The following is a 22769-nucleotide window of genomic DNA, read 5'->3' on the forward strand; positions in this document are numbered from 1 at the left end:
TTGGGTTTCTCTGCCCTCCACTTTTCCTCATCTCCTTTCTGTCTTTTGCTTTTGCCTCCTTTTTGTTTCCCTCTGTCTCCCTGCATTGGTTCCCATCCCCCTGCCATATTAGTTTAAATCCTCCCCAACAGCACTAGCAAACACTCCCCCTAGGACATTGGTTCCGGTCCTGCCCAGGTGCAGACCGTCCGGTTTGTACTGGTCCCACCTCCCCCAGAACCGTTTCCAATGCCCCAGGAATTTGAATCCCTCCCTGCTGCACCACTACTCAAGCCACGTATTCATCTGCGCTATCCTGCGATTCCTACTCTGACGATCACGTGGCACTGGTAGCAATCCCGAGATTACTACTTTTGAGTTCCCAGCCCTGATCATCCTTAAGCCACGTCTTTTTGCACAGTTAATTCATTGCTTTTCCTCCCATCTTTGTATCATCACCCCAAACTTGGCTACGTTACACTCAGTCCCTTCATCCAAGTCGTTGTTATAGATTGTAAATAGTTGGGGTCCCTGCACAGATCCCTGCGGCATCCCACTAGTTACTGGTTGCCAACCAAAGAATGAACCATTTATCCAGACTCTCTGTTTTCTGTTAGTTAGCCAATCCTCTATCCATGCTAATATATTACCCCCAGTCCCGTGAACTTTTATCTTGTGCAGTAACCTTTTATGTGGCACCTTGTCAAATGCCTTCTGGAAGTCCAAATACACCACATCCACTGGATCCCCTTTTATCCGCCCTGTTCGTTACATCCTCGAAGCACTCCCGCAAATTTGTCAAAGATGACTTCCCCATCATAAATCCATGCTGACTCTGCCTGACCGAATTTTGCTTATCCAAATGTCCTGCTACTGCTTCTTTAATAATGGACTCCAACATTTTCCCAATCACAGATGTTGGGCTAACTGGTCTATAGTTTCCTGCTTTTTGTCCTTTTTTAAATAGGGGTGTTACTTTTGCAGTTTTCCAATCTGCTGGGACCTCCCCAGAGTCCAGGGAATCTTGGTAAATTACAACCAATGCATCCACAATCCCTGCTGCTACTTCTCTTAAGACCCTCGGATGCAAGCCATCAGGTCCAGGGGATTTATGTATTTGACCTCCTGCACTGCTCCATTTAACCTCAATGTAAGTTTTAGCAACAGTGTCTCATCTCCTGGGCACTCTACAGCTCTCTAGTTTGATTATTGACCAGTAAATTCAGACCTTGGCTATATGCTCCTTTTTCTTCAGATGGTGATGGTGGATTGGTCTGTCTATTAATTGCGGGGTGGGGGGTGGGGGGCATTGGCTTGTTGGGGTGGAGCCTTCATTGGAGCTGGTGCGGTGGAGGGAGCAAACACCAGTGTTTTGCTAGCATTTTCTGTTTTCATTTCATACCTCCTGCACTTAATCGAGGCGAAAAACCCATCTAATTTTCCTCCATTTTCGTGCCTTTTATGTGGCCTCTCCCATGTCTTTTCATCACCTTCATTATTTGCACATTCCTTTGTTCTTTCCTCGCCTCACTGATCTTCTAGATTTCAGGCCATTTTACCCATTAACTCGATCTCTATTGTTGAAATTCTTATTTACCCAGCTCCCAACCATACGAAAATGTATTTGTTTTTAATTTTCAGTTCCGATGCAGGAGATGAACCTGAAATGTTGAACTTGTCTTTTATCTTTACAGATGCTGGCTGACCTGTGTGTTTCCAGCATTTTGTGTTTTTAATTCTGTTTTAATGGTTATTGCTGTCTAAAAATGTTTAATGCCTATGTTACTAAACCGCATCTTTCAAATTACTGGCTGTAAAATGGTTTTGATTTTTTTCTTTTTAAATTTTCTTTTTAAATTACTCATGTGTTTTTCATCCCATGAAACAGACTGCTTCTGATTTGTAGTTATTAACATGTCCATATACGGTGAATTCCCAATCTTAGCCTCGACAGTCATGCATGGTGCATTGTTCCTAAAGTTGAACTTGTGGCCATCTACTGGATCTTCCAGCATCTAGTTATAAAGCAGTATTGGAAGACGGTTTAGGTTTATAGGCAAGGTGGAACATCTTTCAACATTTGACATACTTTGCAGCCTTGTTCAATATCAACATTTTAATGAACTCCAGCTTATTTTGTATCTTTAAATCTGCAGGTTTTTGGCTGAATACCAAGAGGATTTTTTTCCAGAATCTGCTTATGTAGCTGCATCTGAAGCTTACTATTGTACCAAACGTCCTCAGGCTATCTACTAAAGCATAAGCAGACCTGTGAATTAAGCCCTCATTGTTACTTTTAGTCTGCTGGTTATTGGTCGAAGGAATGTAAATGATCTTCAGCAGCTGAGAACAAAAGAGGGCTTATGTCCTCTTAAGTAGTGCTGCCTGCTGGAAATCTGTTGACGTTACATTGTGGAGATGGACCACATTTTGTTTGAACTCTGCTGTTTCCACCTTCATCCCCGCTTGATGCAGTGTGCACACATTGTGTTCTTCTGTGGTTGTGTCATGTTGATTACAAAAGAAATGACTATGTAATCAAAAATCTCTTCTGCAAACAGACTAAATGCATTTTGAAATGCAGACTGCATTTATTGAACAAGACTTAATTCAATTCTGTACAAAATTGTTTTGGATGTCCATCTTAAAGTGATGGGAAACCATGTTTTAAAGAGATGTTCTGAAAAGTTACAAGTTGAAGAAAAGGCATTGTATAATTTGCAGCAGTGCTTGCTTGTCCATTAGTAAATACATTTTCTGTTGTATGGTAATATTTTGTTTTATTAATTTATGTACCTGTTCAAAGTCCAATAGTACTGTTTTTGTGAGTGTTATTTTATGCAGTGGCCAGTATTGGTATCCTTTTAGGACTAAACTGTTGTGTGTCGTATAAGTTTTTCTTTACTCTTTGGAACCACACTCATTTTGGCAAGAGAATGAGCAGAATCTGGGTTGCTTTAGTGTGGCTGCATTATTACTAAAGGGATGTTGCTTTTGCAGGATGAAAAATATCTAGTCTTTTTCCTCTCAAGGTGAAACACTGGTGATACAGTCCTCCATCTACCATCCCATCCAGCAATGTGACACTTTACCTTGGTAGACTGTCATTTCAGGTTAATATTTGACATTTGGCAGTAAATCTGATGTCCTAATTCTAATCACTTCAATATATTTAGTTGTTCCTAAAACATGGATATTTTCTTTTAGTGAGTAGTAGTTAGTTGATCAGAAAATAATTATAATAGTATCAGTAGATGGTTGGAGAATCCTGGGTGAAGTTCAGCAGTTATCTAATGCCTTGATTAATTACAGGTTAGCTAGAAAACATTGATTGAATTATATTAACCCAAGTAAAGGCCTTTTAATTTGAATTTTAGGCTTATTGAGGTTCTAGAAAATGAAAGAAAAAAGAATGACCATTACAAATGTGTTGGAACATAGAAACTGTATTTGAATCGTAATAAATGGGTCTGCCATCCTTGATGCCCGAAGCCACTATATAAGAAAAATAGTTTATTGGCTGCCTATTTATGGAGGAGGAGTCGAATCTGGATAAAACTCAAATGCACTGTCACAGGAATTTAGATTAATTGGGAGTGCACATATCAAGAGTACAGATTTTTTAATTTATTAGATCAGAGATAGAAGCCACTGATCGCTCCCTTCAAGCTGTTTTTCCTAAGTTTGCTCTCATATATCTTCACTTGAGCTTTAATCCTATAATTTCTGTCTCTCTCTCCCTGCAGTTGAAAATATTGGCAGGGATATGAGTTTTCTTTTTTTTTAATTGCATAAACAGTAAAATATTAGGAAGCAAAGGGCTTTGCCTGATAACAACAATAGCTTGCATTTATATAGAGCCCTTAACATAGTGAAAACATCCCAAGGCACTTCAAAGGAGCGTTCAAAATTTGACATCAAGCCACATAGAGATATTAGGACAAGTGACCAAGAGCTTGATCAAAGAGGTAGATTATAAGGAGGTAGAGAGGCGGAGATGTTTAGGGAGGGAATTCCTGAGATTAGGGCATTTATTTGAGGCACTTTTGTAACCAGCAGTTTGTGTCATTTGGCACAATAAAACAAAGTTGCAGCTATTCTGAGGTGCTAGGCTAAGTGGTGTCAGTTGCACTTGGCTTTTTAATTTCTGATGACATCCTTCTACCGATTCAATCATGCCTGCCAGATATTAATTCCACTGTGTAACTTCACCCCCTAAATGTAAGAGGCTCTTACCTTGTGGAAAACATGCACTGGAAGAACTGCAAGTGAGATAGAAACATAGAAACATAGAAAATAGGTGCAGGAGCAGGCCATTCAGCCCTTCTAGCCTGCACCGCCATTCAATGAGTTCATGGCTGAACATGAAACTTCAGTACCCACTTCCTGCTTTCACGCCATACCCCTTGATCCCCCGAGTAGTAAGGACTTCATCTAACTCCCTTTTGAATATATTTAGTGAATTGGCCTCAACTACTTTCTGTGGTAGAGAATTCCACAGGTTCACCACTCTCTGGGTGAAGAAGTTTCTCCTTATCTCGGTCCTAAATGGCTTACCCCTTATCCTTAGACTGTGACCCCTGGTTCTGGACTTCCCCAACATTGGGAACATTCTTCCTGCATCCAACCTGTCCAAACCCGTCAGAATTTTAAACGTTTCTATGAGGTCCCCTCTCACTCTTCTGAACTCCAGTGAATACAAGCCCAGTTGATCCAGTCTTTCTTGATATGTCAGTCCCGCCATCCCGGGAATCAGTCTGGTGAACCTTCGCTGCACTCCCTCAATAGCAAGAATGTCCTTCCTCAAGTTAGGAGACCAAAACTGTACACAATAGATGCTCTTTTTAAGTCTGTTGTCTGGTTGTCGATTATGTGCATTTTCCTAGATCCTGCTTTTTGTTAAGACTGGCTTCATATACATTGTTGTAGCTAATGCATGAGCCCAGAAGTAATTCTATTTCTAGTGATTCTTGCTCCTTCCTGCCCCCATTAGCTGGATTTAATTTTGTATGTGAAGGTTGAACTTCTAAAAGAATGAGGAAAATTATACCTGTGGAAAGTCATTGCCATTTTGTGCTGTATAATTCAAATGCTAACATTTCAAATCTTTGTATAATTTTGTATTTTTTTGATCAGTTAATAATTCTTTTATAACTATGCTAATGTCTAGGTTTCCGTTTTTTAATACCCCCTTGTGAGCTCTGAGTGAGAGTACCAATTTGTACAGAGTTATTTGTGGAACTTCGCTCACTGGAAACTGGGCTAGGATTTACCGTACTCAGTTTCACTTACAGTCCTTAGATTGAGTCTCCTACTAAATAAGTGAAAGTGCATTGTACTAATCAACTTGACCTAGAATTGCTAGTTGAAATTGTGAAGAAATCAGATTTGCATATCTTCCCAAAAGGCACATTTATATAGCTGCTTAATTAGTTGTAGACAACAAATTGCAAATATAAATCAAAGTCCCTTGTAAAGTGCTTCCCATTATTGGGGCATCAAATTTTGTCTTTGAAAATATTGAGTTGCATTACTTCCCTGAGAATTCCAAATGAGAAATTTGCTTCTTTACACTAACTTTGTAAATGTGAAACATTTTATTAATAAGTATTAGTGTATCTCACATTTTCCTTGGACAATTCTAATATATAATTAGCTTGGCTATTGAGAAGATGTAGTTTGATCTTTTAAATCTTAAATGAATTGTGAAGTGAAATTTTAAATGAACTGTTTCATCAACAGTATATTGATGATTCAGAATGGTATAATTGTGTTTCATAGTCATTCCCTAATTCTAAGCAGATTAGAACCAGCACAATACGAATTGATGTGATTTTATAGACTACATGTAGTCATTGGAATGGTCCTGAAGCTTTTATAGTTTACCTTGGTAACCCTCTCCACATAAGAACCTGCTTTTTTGGTAAGGAAACAGATGAAAATTGAAAATGTCACTGCACATCACGTAATCAGAAAATCTTTTGGAATTATGAATGACTATACCTCATAACTTGGTCAAAATTTTAGATTTCTCTGTAATGAATGTAGAAATCATAGCTGGCCATGTTATTTTGAATATTTTTAAATATGTAAGTGTAGAGAATTTTGGCACTTCAGATAGAGGTGTTTGACAAATAGTTTATATTGGAGCCATTTTTGCCCATGGTCATCTTGTAGCACATGGATATACATTCTAGGCCTTTATCCTAAAGTTGGTGGAGATGTTCCCTTGTTAAAAACAGCTAATTAAATTGTACTAAATAATTGTGATTGTTGCTAAAAACTGAACTTTTATCCAACGAAAAAGAACCTGAACCAATCCAACTGCAAAAAAATGGAACACATTGAAACATAAGAACATAAAAAATAGGTACAGGAGTAGGCCATACGGCCCCTCGAGCCTGCTCCGCCATTCAATAAGATCATGGCTGATCTGATCATGGGCTCAGCTGCACTTCTCCGCCCGCTCCCCATAACCCCTTATCCCCTTATCATTCAAGAAACTGTTTATTCTGTCTTAAATTTATTCAATATCCCAGCTTCCACAGCTCTCTGAGGCAGCGAATTCCACAGCTTTACAACCCTCTGAGAGAAGAAATTTCTCCTCATCTCTGTTTTAAATGGGTGGCCCCTTATTTTAAGATCATGCCCTCTAGTTCTAGTCGCCCCCATCAGTGGAAATATCCCCTCTGCATCCACCTTGTCAAGCCCCCTCATAATCTTATACATTTCAATAAGATCACCTCTCATTCTTCTGAATTCCAAGGAGTCGAGGCCCAATCTACTCAACCTTTCCTCATAAGTCAACCCACTCATCCCCGGAATCAACCAAGTGAACCTTCTCTGAACTGCCTCCAAAGCAAGTATATCCTTTCGGAAATATGGAAACCAAAACTGTTTGCAGTATTCCAGGTATGGTCTCACCAATACCTTATATAGCTGTAGCAAGACTTCCCTGCTTTTATACTCCATCCCCTTTGCAATAAAGGCCAAGATACCATTGGCCTTCCTGATCACTTGCTGTACCTGCATACTATCCTTTTGTGTTTCATGCACAAGTACACCCAGGTCCCGCTGTACTGCGGCACTTTGAAATCTTTCTCTATTTAAATAATAACTTGCTCTTTGATTTTTTTCTGCCAAAGTGCATGACCTCACACTTTCCAACAAATGTTTTCTTTCTGCAACATCCATCTCATCTGTGCTGCTGCAAGACCGTGAGCAAACTTAGCTGGAAAGCATTGTTATCCATTTTTAACTCATACATTTAAATTCTGACAACTGCTACATTTTCTGAGGAATAAACAATTACTATTAAAGTGCTTGTAACTTCTGTTGGCACGTACTGCAAAAACAATCGAGCAAATCGTTCAGGGCTCCTCAAGTCCTTTCGGCAATCATGTTACTTCTGCACATGCACACATGAAAATTAAAATACTATAATACATTGGTCTAGAGTTTCCAGTAGGTTGCGCTGGTTTTTACAGCCCAATTCGCCATAAATTGGCCAAACCAGCGCAAAAGGTCGAGGAATTTCAAGCGCAAGTTATGTCCAGCACATAGTGAGTTTCTCTGAGTTTTGTGCTGGTTTAAAAACCATTGTGCTGGAAGCCGGTTGAGCCCACAAAACTTTGCTACGCCTCCAGATCGAATTAAGAATGATCTAATTCTAAAAAAAACCTCAGCCATAAAATTAGCCACTGAATGTTGGAAATGCTTTCAAGAAGTTTCTTCTGTAAATACCAGCTCTCTCTGAGTCCAGACTAGAAATATGCTCTGTTTCAGAGCCACGGTTATTCAACTGGAGAGAAGAGTTATAGCTCATGTTCACAATTGCTTTGTGTGTGTGATGGATACATCATGGAGTTGTAATTTTCACCCCTCTCCTGTGGAACTATAATGCTCAAAATGCACTGTGACAATACATATTACGTGACAACCAGGCAGAAACGCATTGTTTCAACAGGGGTGTGGAATTCCAGCTCGGATTGATAAATTCTGCATGTGAGAGATATGTAACATGGAACTGGTAATTTTCACTCGTCTGTAAAATTAAACTACTCAGAGTGCACAGTGTCACATAACCAGTCAATGGAAAATAACATTGTGATGCATGAATAGTAAAAAAAAGTCAATAGTTTCAAAAATATTTTTGTACAATTTAAGCTGTTAAATAAAATTTTTGAGCTTAAGGTATTTTATGGATGAGTTTTTGTGGGGATGTAACATCGCAGCTGGAGCCAGTTCGGCTCAAACTAGCGCAAAAGCCCACTTGTTCAAGGTCCCGGCCATTGGAGACTTGACAATAGGGGAAGATGCTTTTTGTTACAGTGCTTCAGCAAGAACAAGCAAGAAAAGTAAAAAAGAAAAAAGTCACACTCATGTAATTAACCGAGAGAATAAAGGTTTTAGGGCGCAAAGAGTGGAAATTAAATAAATGTACGTCCAAATAAGGAAAAACTCCAATTCAACTAGGCCAAAAAATATGTAAATTGCTGTGAGTAAGAGGTGTTGGGGAGGGAGGACAAAGTTGCTTGCATCTTTAAACAGTTTTTTGTGAAGTGTTTGTAAATGCTACAAATATATTCCTATCTCTGTCATTGAGATGCAAAGTAGTTTATCCTATGTTCACTGTGTGATGCATTGTTTCAGTAATTTTGCTGCTATAGCAATGGGTGAGCTGCCATGGAGGCAGCTGGAAGGAGTTTAAAACATAAGCGTCTCCCTGACAACGGAGGCAGCTCAAGCCTGGAACTATTACAGGTCCCAAAAAATCTGTAAAAGGACATAGACAGGCTAAGTGAATGGGCAAACATTTGACAGATGGAGTATAATGTTAGAAAGTGTGAGGTCATGCACTTTGGCAGAAAAAAAATCAAAGAGCAAGTTACTATTTAAATGGAGAAAGATTGCAAAGTGCTGCAGTACAGTGGGACCTGGAGGTACTTGTGAATGAAACACAAAAGGTATGCAGGTGCAGCAAATGATTAGGAAGGCCAAAGGAATCTTGACCTTTATTGCAAAGGGGATGGAGTTTTGGAAGTCTTGCTACAGCTGTACAGGGTATTGGTGAGGCCACACCTGAAATACTGCATGCAGTTTTGGTTTCCATATTAATGAAAGGATATACTTGATTTGGAGGCAGTTCAGAGAGGGTTCACTTGGTTGATTCCAGAGATGAGGGGGTTGACTTATGAGGAAAGGTTGAGTAGGTTGGGCATCTATTCATTGGAATTCAGAAGAATGAGAGGTGATCTTATCGAAATGTGTAAGATTATGAGGAGGCTTGACAAGGTGGATGCAGAGAGAATGGTTCCATTAATAGGGGAGACTAGAACTAGAGGGCATAATCTTAGAATAAGGGGCCGCCCATTTAAAACAAATGAGACATTTCTTCTCAGAGGGTTGTGAATCTGTGGAATTCGCTACCTCAGAGAGCTGTGAAAGCTGGGACATTGAATAAATTTAAGACAGGAAATGGACAGTTTCTTAAATGATATGGGGTTATGGGGAGCGGGCAGGGAAGTGGACCTGAGTCCATGATTGGATCAGCCATGTTTGTATTAAATGGCAGAGCAGGCTCGAGGGGCTGTATGGCCTACTCCAGTTCCTATTTCTTATGTTCTTATGTCCCGTCAAGGGAACAAAATGAGAAATAAAAAGAAATAACATTATGACATCACAAGGATGGAGGACGGTGATTGGTTCTTCCATTTTAATTGAATCACTGAACAGGGAATGAATCTTAAAGAAAGCTAATAATTTATTTATTTTGCTTCAATTGCTGATTTTCTAATTTTAACTGAATTTATAATTATGGTATATATTTAATTTTCTTTAATTATAATTAATCTATTATACTGATTTTACTATTGTATACTCATTGTATTATTTACAATGTAATTTGAATTTTTTTGTTTTTTCGCCTGTGTCTTTCTGCGTGCACATTTTGGCTGCCGCTTCAGGCCCAAGCCTTTAACCTCTTTTTACACTTCCTTCTCCCGCTTTATCTCGCTTTTTCTCTCTCTCCCTCAATAGTCAATATCTAACGTGTTGTAAAATTGATGTGAAGCACCTTGGGATGTTTTACTATGTTAAAGGCGCTATATAAATAAAAATTATTATTATCGGGAATCCCACTTCAAGTCCCAGACTACCTGTAAGCATAGCTATCATAGATCCACTAACAAATCATTGATTTGCTTATTGCATGATCTTTTTCTGCTCATATTGTAGTCTTTTGTAAATACTGTAAAAACAGTTGCAAATAGATGACTTCTTTGCTCTTTTTTTCTCTTACTATATTATTTGGAAAAGAGACAAATTGTAGTGACTCTAGCTGCCATTTCTTTTGTACTTTGACAAACTGTGTTTAGGCGTGCTATAGAAGCTCAGAGTGAGTTTATATGATCTGCATTTTTGCTTACAGATGGGAGCTGTCATAATATTGTATGAGTGAAAAGGACTGATTTCATTTTCCATCAGTGACTGTAGTTTGTACCTTCTGTTTATTTAATTACTTATACAGACGAGAGAGTAAATAAATCAATACAGAGAACACAAGCTACAATGCCATTCAGAAAATCTGCTATTATCTGTGTCATTATGTTTAACTTCTCGCAAAAACACTAATACAGCAATATAAGTTGGAAGGCAAATTTGATTCTTGAGGCATTTGAGCAAAAAGAGGCAAATCTAACTCTAGTGAATAGTCTGTCACCCAGTTGGTCTTTGCACTGGCTGTAGTACTGCCAAATGTAAAGCCAAGCTTAAAAAATGCCCAGGTAGTCTATCTCTCCTAACTTCAAATGTAACTGACCAACAAATGGAGTTCTGCATGTGTACAAGCACGTATGCACAGATCATCCTGTCACTTGGCTCAAAGTAACTCATAGCTGACATAGCAAATAGTAAATTGGGTCTCCTGGTTCCTTTTTACACTGAAAAGACACCAGTCTCAGATTAGTACCTGTAGTATAACAACAGCCTTACAGTGTACACAACAGAAAGCAGATCAAGTAGAGCTTTAAAATGTAGTTCCATTGAGCTCAATTTTCCACATGGGTAATTTTTGGCGCAGTTGAAGAGGTACGTATGATTTTTTAGTGGCCCAAATGCACCCCAAAAAAATCCAAGTTTCGCCGGAATTAACTTTGAATTTGGAGCACCGCAGATTGACCTTAAGCCTTGTGGGTGGAGCTTAAGGCCTGCGCCAAAAACTGATGTTGCTAGGGTAACGAGGGACATTCAGAAGGTCTGAGGTTAAAAACCGAAAAAGGGCTGGGCTGGAAACTGAAGCCACTGCCATTCTGGGCCGAAAGGCCCCCCCGCACCGGCCCACTGCCTTCCCGGGCCGAAAGGACCCCGCACCTAACTACACCCGAAAGCCCTCCCCCACCACTCGCTTCCTCCTCTCCCCTTCTCTTATCATTCCTGCTGCTGTTGTCTGGGCCTCTGCTGCACTTACTTGCGACAATTTCCTTACCTGTGACGATTTCTTTAACTCTCCGCAAGGGTTTTCTCGAGTGGCCACAAATGCTGGCCTAAGTAGAAATGGAGTAACTATTAGCTGGCCAAAGTTGCCTAAATGGCCAGAATTGGCGTTGGTGGCTGGTAACGTCCCCTTTGGAGAAAAAAAAAACTTGCCTAAAAAAAATGTAACACAGTCAGTTACGCTGGTGCAAATTGATTGGGGAAACTGGAATTTTTAAGTTAGGCCAGAAAAAGCAGCCTATTCCAAAAACAACGGAGCCAATACTGGGGAAATTGAGCCCAAAATGTTATTTTTGTTTTACTATCTTTTCAGGTCGATATTAGAATATTGGACCCCCTCATAAGAATGTGTCATTCCAATAAATTAATATTTTCAGGTGCAAAAAAACCTCATAATATATTTCACAAGAACATAATTAAATTTATCAATTGAATTGTTTGTTTCTTTTAATAAATTTTTACAAGTCCAAAAACCGGAGCTTGGACTTGATATTTTTGTCTCGATCAGTGATTTTATTGCCCTATAAATTTCAGAGAGCATATTAGTGCTGGTGTATTTTAGGCCATCAGCCCCATCCTCCATAAAATGAGGGAGGGGCGTGGAAACTCAGGGAAGCATGTCACTGAGCATGTTTCTAACTGTGTCCATGTCAGATCTGTAGGAAAAGTGATAGGACAATGCCAAAAAGCCTGTCAGTGTCTTTTCTTAACCTAATTGGAGTTATAAATATGAACATACGAAAAAGGACACAAAAATACCCATCGTGTCTCATTCCTACATGAGACTACCTACTGCCTCGACACCCCCTTCCTCACCACCGCCTCATCATAATGTTCTGTGAGTAGCAAGACAAGGGGAATAAAATGTTTAACTTAATTTTGGAAACTGGGGAAATTCCTCTCCATCCATAAAAGCAATCAAGCAAGCTCCAAGAGATCGGGGTGGCTGATATTATTAATCCCAGTTAACCCACTGACCGACCTTTAACTCGAGATGCTTTCCACTCGTAGGATCTCATCCAGCTCCCTTTTGATGACCTGCAATAAATTTGCACTCAGCACAGATGGTGGCAACCTATTCTAAAAGTTGAGAACAAACACTGTGCAAAAAGTATTCCTGACACTAACCGAACCCTACCATGAACAATACCATGAGTGATCCACCAGTGTATACAAATACACGAGTGGATACTAATACAGTGAAACAAATCGTTGATAATCAGAAATCAACTGTTATGCAACTGAAAAGAAATGTTTTCAAAGTCCTACAGGAAATGGATCACAATGGGGTGGGCCTTAGATTCAAAGCCAGGCTGACTGGCTGAAAATGGGTTGCTCGGGGCCTCCACCGCTGTCAATTAGCGGTGGAGTCGTGATGTCACAGCGTGTATGCATCATCATTAAAGGGGAGAGAATCTATCATTTTTGAATCACTGGGCCACCAGGGAGGGTTTCCCCGGGGACAGTATTTGTGCCGTTGTTACCTCTAGACTTGACTACTACAACTCACTCCTGGCCAGCCTTCCACATTCCACACGACATAAACTTGGAAGTCATTCAAAACTCAGCAGCCTGTGTACTAACCTGCACCAAGTCAAGATCACCTGTCACCCCTGTGTTTTCTGACCTACATTGGCTCCCAGTTAAACAACGCCTCTGATACGTATGCTTATCACTATAATAAATCACGTGGCCCATGCTGGAGCTGATTACCTTGTGACCTTTAGGATTAATGTAAACTCCAAAGGTCCTCACGGGAGGGGGAGCCTGCTTTATATAGGGAGACAGCATGAGGTGCAGTAATGTGTACCTCCCGGGCTTTCCCCATCTGTTGGCTATTACATGTAATGACATGGTACAATGCATGGTACAGAGTATGGCTGCAAATACATCACAACACTTCCTCCCAAGTCTTCGATGCGGTTTACAGATCAAGCCTGACCGGGGGTCTGCGCTCTCTGGTTGAGCGTTTGAGTTGGACGCTGGGTGTGGGTGGCCTGACCGGAGTATCGCTGCCTTGCGGTGCTGCGGCTCTGGTCGGATTGTCCGGTGCGACGGGTTCTGTCTCTTGGTGAACCGCTGGTTCTGTTGCTTGTCGTTGGAAGTCGATGTCACTGTAGTCATCCAGCGGTTCTGGATCATCGGTGAATCTCAGTTTGGTTTGATCGATGTGCTTCCTGCAGATTTGGCCATTAGTGAGTCTTCCCCCGAATACCCTACTTCCCTCCTTAGCTATGCCAGTGCCTGCGAGCCACTTGGGGCCAGTACCAAAGTTCAGCACGAAAACAGGGTCATCGACATTGATACAACGCGTTACAGAGTTGCGGCCATGATATGTACATTGCTTAAGACGCCGGTTTTCGCCAATCTCACTTAAAACCGGGTGCACGAGGGACAGCCTTGTTTTGAAGGTCCTCTTCATGAGGAGTTCGGCGAGCGGAACCCATGTGAGTGAGTGGGGCCTCGTCTGAAATGCGAACAACACGCGGGTCTGCAAGGGGCCTTCTGTTACTCGCTGCATGTCCTGCTTTATGATCTGTACTTCTCGTTCAGCTTGGCCATTGGAGGCTGGTTTGAACAGGGCCGACCTGACATGCTTTATGCCGTTACAGCACATAAAATCGTGAAATTCGAAACTCGTAAAGCATAGTCATTGTCACTAACAAGGACATCGGGCAGGCCATGGATGGTGATCATTGTCCGAAGGCTCTCTATTGTGGCGGTGGATGTGCTGGACGACATTATAACACATCCGATCCATTCCATTTAGAATAAGCATCAATTACAACTAGAAACATTTTTCCAAGAAAGGGACCCGCGTAGTCTACGTGGATGTGGAACCAGGGTTTGGAGGGCCAGGACCACAGGCTCAGGGGGGCTTCCCTGGGTGCGTTACTGAGTTGCGCGCACATGTTGCATCGGCGTACGCACGACTCTAAGTCTGTGTCAATGCCGGGCCACCACACGTGCGATCTTGCAATGGCTTTCATCATTACGATGCCGGGTGTGTGCTATGGAGATCTTTGACAAATAAATCTCTGCCCTTTTTGGGTAGGACTACACGATTTCCCCACAAAATGCAGTCGGCCTGGATGGATAACTCATCCTTGTGCCGGTGAAACGGCTTAAAATCGCCATGCATCTCTCCATACGTGGTTGCCCAGTTTCCACTTAATATACAGTTTTTCATCTGGGACAGCAGAGGGTCTTGGCTTGTCCAGATTCTTATCTGGCGCGCCGTGACGGGTGACCCTTCACCCTCAAAGACTTCCATGGCCATGACCAGTTCCGCGGGCTGCTCTGTTTCACCCTCGGTGGTGGCGAGCGGGAGCCGGCTGAGCGCATCTGCGCAGTTATCGGTGCCTGGTCTGTGGCAGATCGTGTAGTCGTAAGTGGACAGCGTTAATGCCCACCTCTGAATGCGAGCTGAGGCGTTGGTATTAATGCCTTTGCTCTCAGAGAATAACGACGTGAGCGGCTTGTGGTTGGTTTCTAGTTCAAACCACCGGCCAAATAGGTACTGCTGCATCTTTTTTACCGTGTACACACAAGCTAGGGCCTCCTCTTCGACCGTGCTGTACCCCCTTTCAGCCTTGGAAAGGCTGCGGGACACATACGCTACAGGTTGGAGCTTACCCGATCCCGTAGGATGACGCATCACACGCTAAAACAAGATGCCTACAGGGATCATACAGCGCCAGTAGTTTGTTTGAGCACAATAAGTTTCTGGCCTTCTCGAAGGCAGTTTCTTGATTTTTACCCCAGACCCAGTCATCACCCTTGCGGAGCAGTACATGTAATGGTTCAAGCAAAGTGCTCAGCCCAGGCAGAAAGTTACCAAAGTAGTTCAGTAGTCCTGGGAACGAGCGCAACTTCATCATGTTGCGTGCTCTCGGGGCCTTCTGGATCGCCTCCGTCTGAGGGTCTGATGCCATCTGCTGCGATTCTCCTTCCCAGGAATTACACCTCTGGTGCCAAGAAGACGCATTTGGTTTGTTTCAATCTTAGACCTACGCGATTTAGTCAGCGTAGCACCTCCTCCAAGTTATGGAGGTGTTCATTGGTATCGTGTCTGGTGATCAAGATGTCGTCTTGGAAGATGACCATTCTCAGGACAGATTTTAGCAGGCTCTCCATGTTTCGTTGGAAGATCGCAGCCGCTGATCAGATTCCGAAGGGGCACCGGTTGCATACGAACAGCCCCTTGTGTGTGTTTATGCACGTCACCTTCTTGAACAATTCTGCCAGCTCCTGGGTCATGTACGCCGAGGTGAGGTCCAATTTCGAAAACAGTTTTCCGCCCGACAAGGTCGCGAACAAATCCTCCGCCTTGGGTAGCAGGTACTGGTCCTGTAACAATACTCGGTTTATGGTTACTTTGTAATCTCCATAGATTCTAATTTTCCCATCACTTTTAAGAACGGGGACAATGGGACTGGCCTAGTCATTAAATTTCACTGGTGATATGATGCCTTCGCGCAGAAGCGATCTAGCTCGACTTCTACTTTCTCCTGCATCATGTAAGGGACCGCTCTGGCCTTGTGGTGAACAGGTCTCGTGTCTGGGCTGAGGTGAATTGTCACCTTGGCCCCTGTGAAGCTGCCGATGCCAGGCTGGAACAGTGACAGAAACTTGTCTAAGACCTGCGCACACGTGGCTTTCTCCACCGATGATAATGCTTTTACAACGCCCCATTTCCAGGTAAAATTCCGTAGCCAGCTTCTGCCAAGCAGCGTGGACCCGATACCAGGAACAATCCATAGTGGCAATTTATGCACAAAACCATCATACAGCACCTGAACCATTGCACTTCCGAGGACCGGGATAATCTCTTTAGTGTAAGTGCGCAGCTTCGCATCGATCGGGCTCAGCTTGGGCCCGTGTGCTTTCTTTTCCCATAACTTCTCAAAGGCCTTCTGGCTCATGATCGATTGGTTCGCACCCATGTACAGTTCCATCGGTACCGGTATGGCATTCAGTTTAACATCATAATCGGGGGACTCTTGTTAGTAAAGGTGTGCACTTCATGCACGTGCACCCCATGTACCTCTTCCTCCTCGGTCATCTCTGTGCGATCCTCAGGATCTACGCTTAACCTCCCATCCTCCGCTACGTACCGAGTTGTAGCACGTTTACACATTCGTTGGAGGTGCCCCATCATTGAGCAATTCTTGCAGACATATTGATTGAACCTGCACTGGTTTGCGCGATGAGCCCCTCCACAGCACCAACAGCTTGCTGATGGACTTGCATTCACAGGTACTGATCTCTTCGCATTAGTTCCTTGTTGTGGTGAGTGAGTCATCTCAGGTCGAGCAGAGGCCGCATTAACCCAGCTGGGGGCACTTCTCCTGTCTGCCGACGAATTTAGCTTATTCACTGTGTTTGGCCCCGGGTGATTCCGAAGTTGTGTGTTGAGTAGCTTTGTTTCTTCCTCTCTTGCCATGTATGCCTGAGCAATTAGGGTGGCTTTGGCTAGGTCCAAGTCTTCCTCCGCTAGCAATTTGCGGAAAATCCCTTCGTGCCCGATTCCCAAAACAAAGAAGTCTCTTAACATTTCTTCAAGAACTATCCCGAATTTGCATGGCCCAGCAAGACGCCTTAGCTCAGCGATGAACGCTGTCACGTCTTGGCCTACTCCGTGCCGGTGGTGTAGAAACGGTACCTCACCATGAGCGCACTGCGTTTCGGCTTTAGGTGATTTCGAACTAGCTCGCACAGTTCTTCGTAACTTTTCTCAGTGGGTTTCGTCAGGGCCAGTTGGTCCTTGATCAATGCGTATGTCCGTGATCCGCAGACCGTGAGGAAGACGGCCCTGCGTTTGCTGGCATTCGCGGCTCCCTCTAAGTTTTTTGTGACAAAGCATTGATCCAGCCGGTCAATGAAATCATCCCAGTCTTCCCCGACGCAATATCGCGCGATGTCGTCAATGGTGGCCATAGCTGCGTGTTAGTATCCCATCCTCATCACCAGTTGATACGTATGCTTATCACTATAATAAATCACACGTGGCCCATGCTGGAGCTGATCACCTTGTAACCTTTAGGTTTAATATAAACTCCAAAAGTCCTCACTGCAGGGGGAGCCTGTTTTATATCGGGAGACAGCATAAGGTGCAGTAATGTGTGCCTCCCGGGCTTACCCCATCTGTTGGCTATTACATGTAATTACATGGTTCAGAGCATGGCTGCAAATACATCACAGCCTTGATTTCAAAATTCTCATCCTTGTTTACAAATCACTCCATGGCCTTGCCCCTCCCTAGCTCTAATTTTTTTCAGCCTCACAATCCCACAAGATGTCTGCACTCCTTAAATTCTGGCCTCTTGAACATCCCCCATTATAACTGCTCAACCATCGGTGGGCGTGCCTTCAGCTGCCTGGGCCCGAAGCTCTGGAACTCCCTCCCTAAACCTCTCCGCCTCTCTCCCTCTCTTTCCTGTAAGACGCTCGTTAAAACCTACCTCTTTAAACAAGCTTTTGATCATCTGCCTTAATTTCTTCTGTGGCTCGGTGTCAAATTTATCTGTTTGCCTGTAACACTGTTGTGAAGCGCCTTGGGATATTTTACTACGTTAAAGACGCTAGATAAATAAAAGTTGTTATTATTATTTAGCCGGCCGATCAGCAAGTCGGCCGGCAAAAATGTTTCCATTGTGGCCATGCCAGTGGGCCCTCCTTTAAGGGTGGCCACGCTCAGTGCGGAGATGGTGCACCAGCAGAAAAACCTGCGGAGGGCACCGCGTGGCATGGGATCGGCGGATTCAGGTGAAAATCGACCGGTAAGTTTTTATTGCTTTTTTTAAATTGTTTTCATTGGCAGTGCAACCACTCGGGCGGGATAGGGTCCAGACCGAAAAATCCCCAACCTGAATTTAGGTCGGGTCAGCCTGTTGAGCCCAAAGCGCCGGCCATCCGATTTTTAGGAATGGCCGCTGCAAACGGGCATTAATGGGTCTCTTTGAGACCCTGAATTTCGGCCTACTGTTATTTAAAAGAGGATTTTCCAAAAATCAAATTCCTTTACTTAATAGTAAAGAGTTAACTTTGAAATCTGGCATTAAACAAGTTCCATTGTGACATAACGTTGGATGCAATTAATTGAGAGTTACAGGAAATGATTTAGTGCTTCAGAATGAGCAAATTAAGATATAAAAGGATACAGGTTGAATCACTTATCCGGGACTCCCCTAGCCAGCACCACCCCTCTTCCGGCACCATTCCCGGCCGCCAAGTAGCGCATGCGCAGAACGCAACCTGCCAAAATCCTACTCACCAATATAATCTTTCTCCTCGATGTCGGGGTTATCAGCTGCCTCCTCCTCGTCACCCTACTGGAACTCCTGCAGCCACAGTCCTCGGGCCGGCTGTTCCTCCCCACAGCGCTCCCTCCGGGGGGGTTGGGCCAGCTGGCCGCCCGCTCGGGCCGCGCCGACACTTCGGGGCCTGTCGACACTTCAGGGCCCACCGACTCTTCGGGCCCGCCGAACCCCTCCCCTGACCTCGGGCGACCTCCTCCCCCCCCCCCTCCCCGACCTTGGGCAACCTTCACCCCCCCCCCCCCGCGGGCTGCCTCCTTCCTCCCCTGGGCCGATGATCTCTCCCCTCATCCGGCAAAATCCCTCAATTGGCACAGGCCAGGTCCCGAGGGTGCCGGATAAGAGCTATCACTGAATATTGGAAATAAATATTGAGGACAAGAGTCCCAAGCGTATGAGGAAATGCCAAAACACTTTCACTATAGCTTACAGAATATAAACCTACATGGGTAGGAATGTGTCCCTGATATTTTCTAAAATTACTTCCTTTGACATTATCTCTAAAACTCAAATATGAAAGTACAGCACATTTTTATGGGAAATCAGTTAAAGTAAAACTGCTTACTTTGTCATATTTCTCCAGTGTTTGCATTAAATGCAAATGGTTGGGATGACAGTGTATGCATTATGATGTGAACTCTCAAGTAGCGGGTACATGAATTTCTACGAAGGGCAGATAGGGCATAATGGTGTGTGATATAACTGCTAGTTCCATTTGTAGCACTGTCATACCTTATACTCCATCAGAACATTACATTTTCTTTTCTTTGCTATTTTTGGAAAATTGAAGCTCTTCGAAGTGAGGGATGCTAATATTGGTATAGTGAACACTGTAACAACCTTGAGAGCTGCCAGCTCGTCTCAAACCAATACTTTAGCCACAACTTCTGACAAGCCTATTGCACCAGAATATTTTCTTATCCCATCTCCCTTACCAGCTAAGTGAGATTTCCAAATTAGGATTAATGTTGTACGGAAACCAACGCCCACCAGGGACCGGATTGAAAATATCCGAACTTATTTAATGAAGGAGCCATAACAGACAATAGATAGAGAGGGATCTTTGCTTTCAATATCCTGAGCTGAATTTGAAACTTGTTTCAGTGTCTAACTCACTGTGTAACTAGCACTAGAGATTGTCCCAAGTCAATCTCAGCACCTACAATGCACTCTCTTACTCCCCTCCAGGCCCCGATCCCCAGTGTGGATTAATGTTCACAAAAATAACATTTCTCATATCGCACTTGAATCAGGTAAAATTACATTACAGTCCTACACTTACTAGGGTAGGAAGCAAATGGGATTCAAACACTTTATTCAGGCTTAATTTTATTTCTATTTTGATTGAAAAAATTCAAATATAGTATCAAGTGGAGATTGTTTTTAATTTACACTCATTTCAGACAACAAATAACTTAATGATCTTTGCACAGCATCATTTAATTGGGGACATTTGCAAATTATGTCTTTTTTTTTAAAAGCACATGAGTATGTGTAATAATTGGTGCCAGAATGAATGTCATTTTGGAGCCTTGTGACTCAGACTATCCTTTAGAGGGAGCTCTTGCTTTATGCTTCTGATTGGTGATTCAAGTTGTCATAAGTGATCTTCATTAGAGTTACCAATTACAATTTTACATGTGGTCGTTTAGGTTGTGTAATTGTCACCTGTCAGTTGAACTGACCTACTTGTTGGAAGTAAAATATGAACGTTCTCAACGAGACTGCTATTCACAGCACCTTACTACTGTGGGTAGCTTTATCCTTGAGGGAGAGGAGAAATGTACAGACAGCAGATTTTCTCATGAGTGATCAAAGAACTGCCTTGGCACTCAGAAAGCATTCCATAGTCCATTATCTTGTCTAAAGAGAATTTGAATATGTAACTATTACTACAAAGAGATAATCTGAAATAAAAATAAAACGTTATAAAAAAACATAATGGGGTTAAAAAAAATCAGTGGGTGAAGGAAGGGAGTCACATTAGTGCTGAGTTCAGGGGAGGTTCATTAATTTTAATACAAATGACAGCCGCCCATGCCACTAAGGGTACTTTGGCTCACAGGCCAGAATTTTTAGTGGATGTTGCTGGTTTCTGTCGGGACGCCCCGCTTGGGCACCACAAATTCCTGTTTTTTTTCTGTAGGGGTCCAGCCTACTGCAGTGTTGGCCTGGACCCACTTTGGCTCTTTCACTGGCTGATATGCCTGGTCTCAGCTGGTGCGTCTGAGGGCTGGATAAGTTGCGCTCTCTAATGTCCTCATCTCCAGCCCTGCTGCCTTCTGCATCCAGAAAACTCCTGGGGAAATCTGGGACCCAACCTAACTGCGTCCAGACCTGAATTGAAGCACTTTTAGCACACGTCTGACAGAGGTAGGTCTATGGATTTTTGGTCTCAATAACCAAATTAGTGTGCATCAATAACAGTATCACTGTTCACAGAAATAGTATTTCTCATACGTCAGGTGGCCTAGTGTTGCAATCCATTTAGAAAGAAAGACTTGGATTTATAAAGCGCCTTTCACGATCACCGGATGTCTCAAAGCGCTTTACAGGCAATACTGTTGTAATGTGGGAAACGCAGCAGCTAATTTGTGCAACAAGCAAGCTCCCACAAACAGCAATGTGATAATGACCAGATAATCTGGTTTTTTGTTTATGTTGATTGAGGAATAAATATTGGCCAGGACACCGGGGATAACTCCCCTGCTCTTCTTTGAAAAAGTGCCATGGGATCTTTTATGTCCATTTGAGAGAGCAAACGGGGCCTCGGTTTAATGTCTCATCCAAAAGATGGCACATTCAAAAGTGCAGTGCTCCCTCAGCAACGCACTAGAGTGTCAGCATAGATTTTTTTTTGTGCTCAAGTCCCTGGAGTGGGACTTAAACCCACAACCTTCAGACTTGGAGGCGAGAGTGCAACCTACTGAGTTATAGCTGACACTCTGAGAGCATTTGAATCCTAACCAGGAACTCATGACTTCAAGTATCAGATCTGTTTTTCCACTCAAAACTGCTAATTACTGTTAGGTGAGTTTAATTAGTTCTTACCCAGACTGGTAGACAGAGTGTGAGGCTTGCTGTCTTTGTGTACAGCATAGGTGAACCAGAATTGCCCACATTCTCATGCTAAAACTTGGCAGACAAATCACAAAGCAATGTTGATTCCGTTTGCGGATGGGCTGGTGTCTACTTTAAGTTATGTGGGTGATATGCTGAGGTGTGCATGGCAGTCCTTCAGTACTAGCTTCCTTGCCCTAAGGGACAGCCAGTGGCTCACTTGGTAATGTACTCGCTTCTGAGTCAGAAGGTTGTGGGTTCAAGTTCCACTCCAGGGACTTGAGCACAAAAAAAAAATCAAGGTTGACACTCCAATGCGGTGCTGAGGGAACACTGCACTGTTGGAGGTGCCATCTTTTGGATGAGATGTTAAACTGAGGCCTGGTTTGCTCTCTCAAGTGGACGTAAAAGATTCCACGGCACATTTTCGAAGAAGAGCAGGAGAGCTAACCCGGTGTCCTGGCCAATATATATCCCTCAATCAACATAACAAAAACAGATTATCTGGTCATTATCACATTGCTGTTTGTGGGAGCTTGCTGAGTACAAGTTGGCTGCTGCATTTCCTACATTGCAACAGTGACTACACTTCAAAAAGTACTTCATTGGCTGTAAAGTGCTTTGGGACATCCGGTAGTCATGAAAGGCACTATATAAATGCAAGACTTTCTTTATTTCTTTAGGCTTGTAGTCTTTCTGCAAAAGAAGTCACAGAATGAGCAGCTCGGCGCATCTTTGTTACAATAACAGCAGAGTCAAAGTTTTTCAGCAGAACACAACACTGCTTTGAGACAGTGAAATTCAGTAAAAACAAGCAATTATTGAACAAATTAAGAGCATTATTGTCTCCACAAACATAGTATCCAATCATCATCAGCATTGGCAGTCTCTGGAAGCGAGGATGACTTGCTTCCACGC

At 42.9% G+C, this 22769-nt stretch overlaps 1 protein-coding gene across 6 annotated transcripts in view; it reads left to right on the plus strand.

Moving 5' to 3' along the window:
* LOC139276225 (MSL complex subunit 3-like) overlaps positions 1–22769 on the plus strand; it is a 133662-nt gene that overhangs the window by 87592 nt on the left and 23301 nt on the right. For 4 of the 6 annotated variants that reach the window (XM_070893875.1, XM_070893880.1, XM_070893881.1 and 1 more), the window contains one exon: positions 2136–4442. The exons of the other annotated variants lie outside the window; for them this stretch is intronic. In XM_070893875.1, coding sequence (XP_070749976.1) covers positions 2136–2235 — 100 coding nt within the window. In that variant the 3' untranslated portion in view covers positions 2236–4442. Of the gene's footprint in view, positions 1–2135; positions 4443–22769 lie in introns of those variants that run through there. 6 annotated transcript variants of the gene reach the window in all.

This window comes from Pristiophorus japonicus, chromosome 11 (assembly GCF_044704955.1).
Source record: "Pristiophorus japonicus isolate sPriJap1 chromosome 11, sPriJap1.hap1, whole genome shotgun sequence".
NCBI classification, from domain to species: Eukaryota; Metazoa; Chordata; class Chondrichthyes; family Pristiophoridae; genus Pristiophorus; species Pristiophorus japonicus.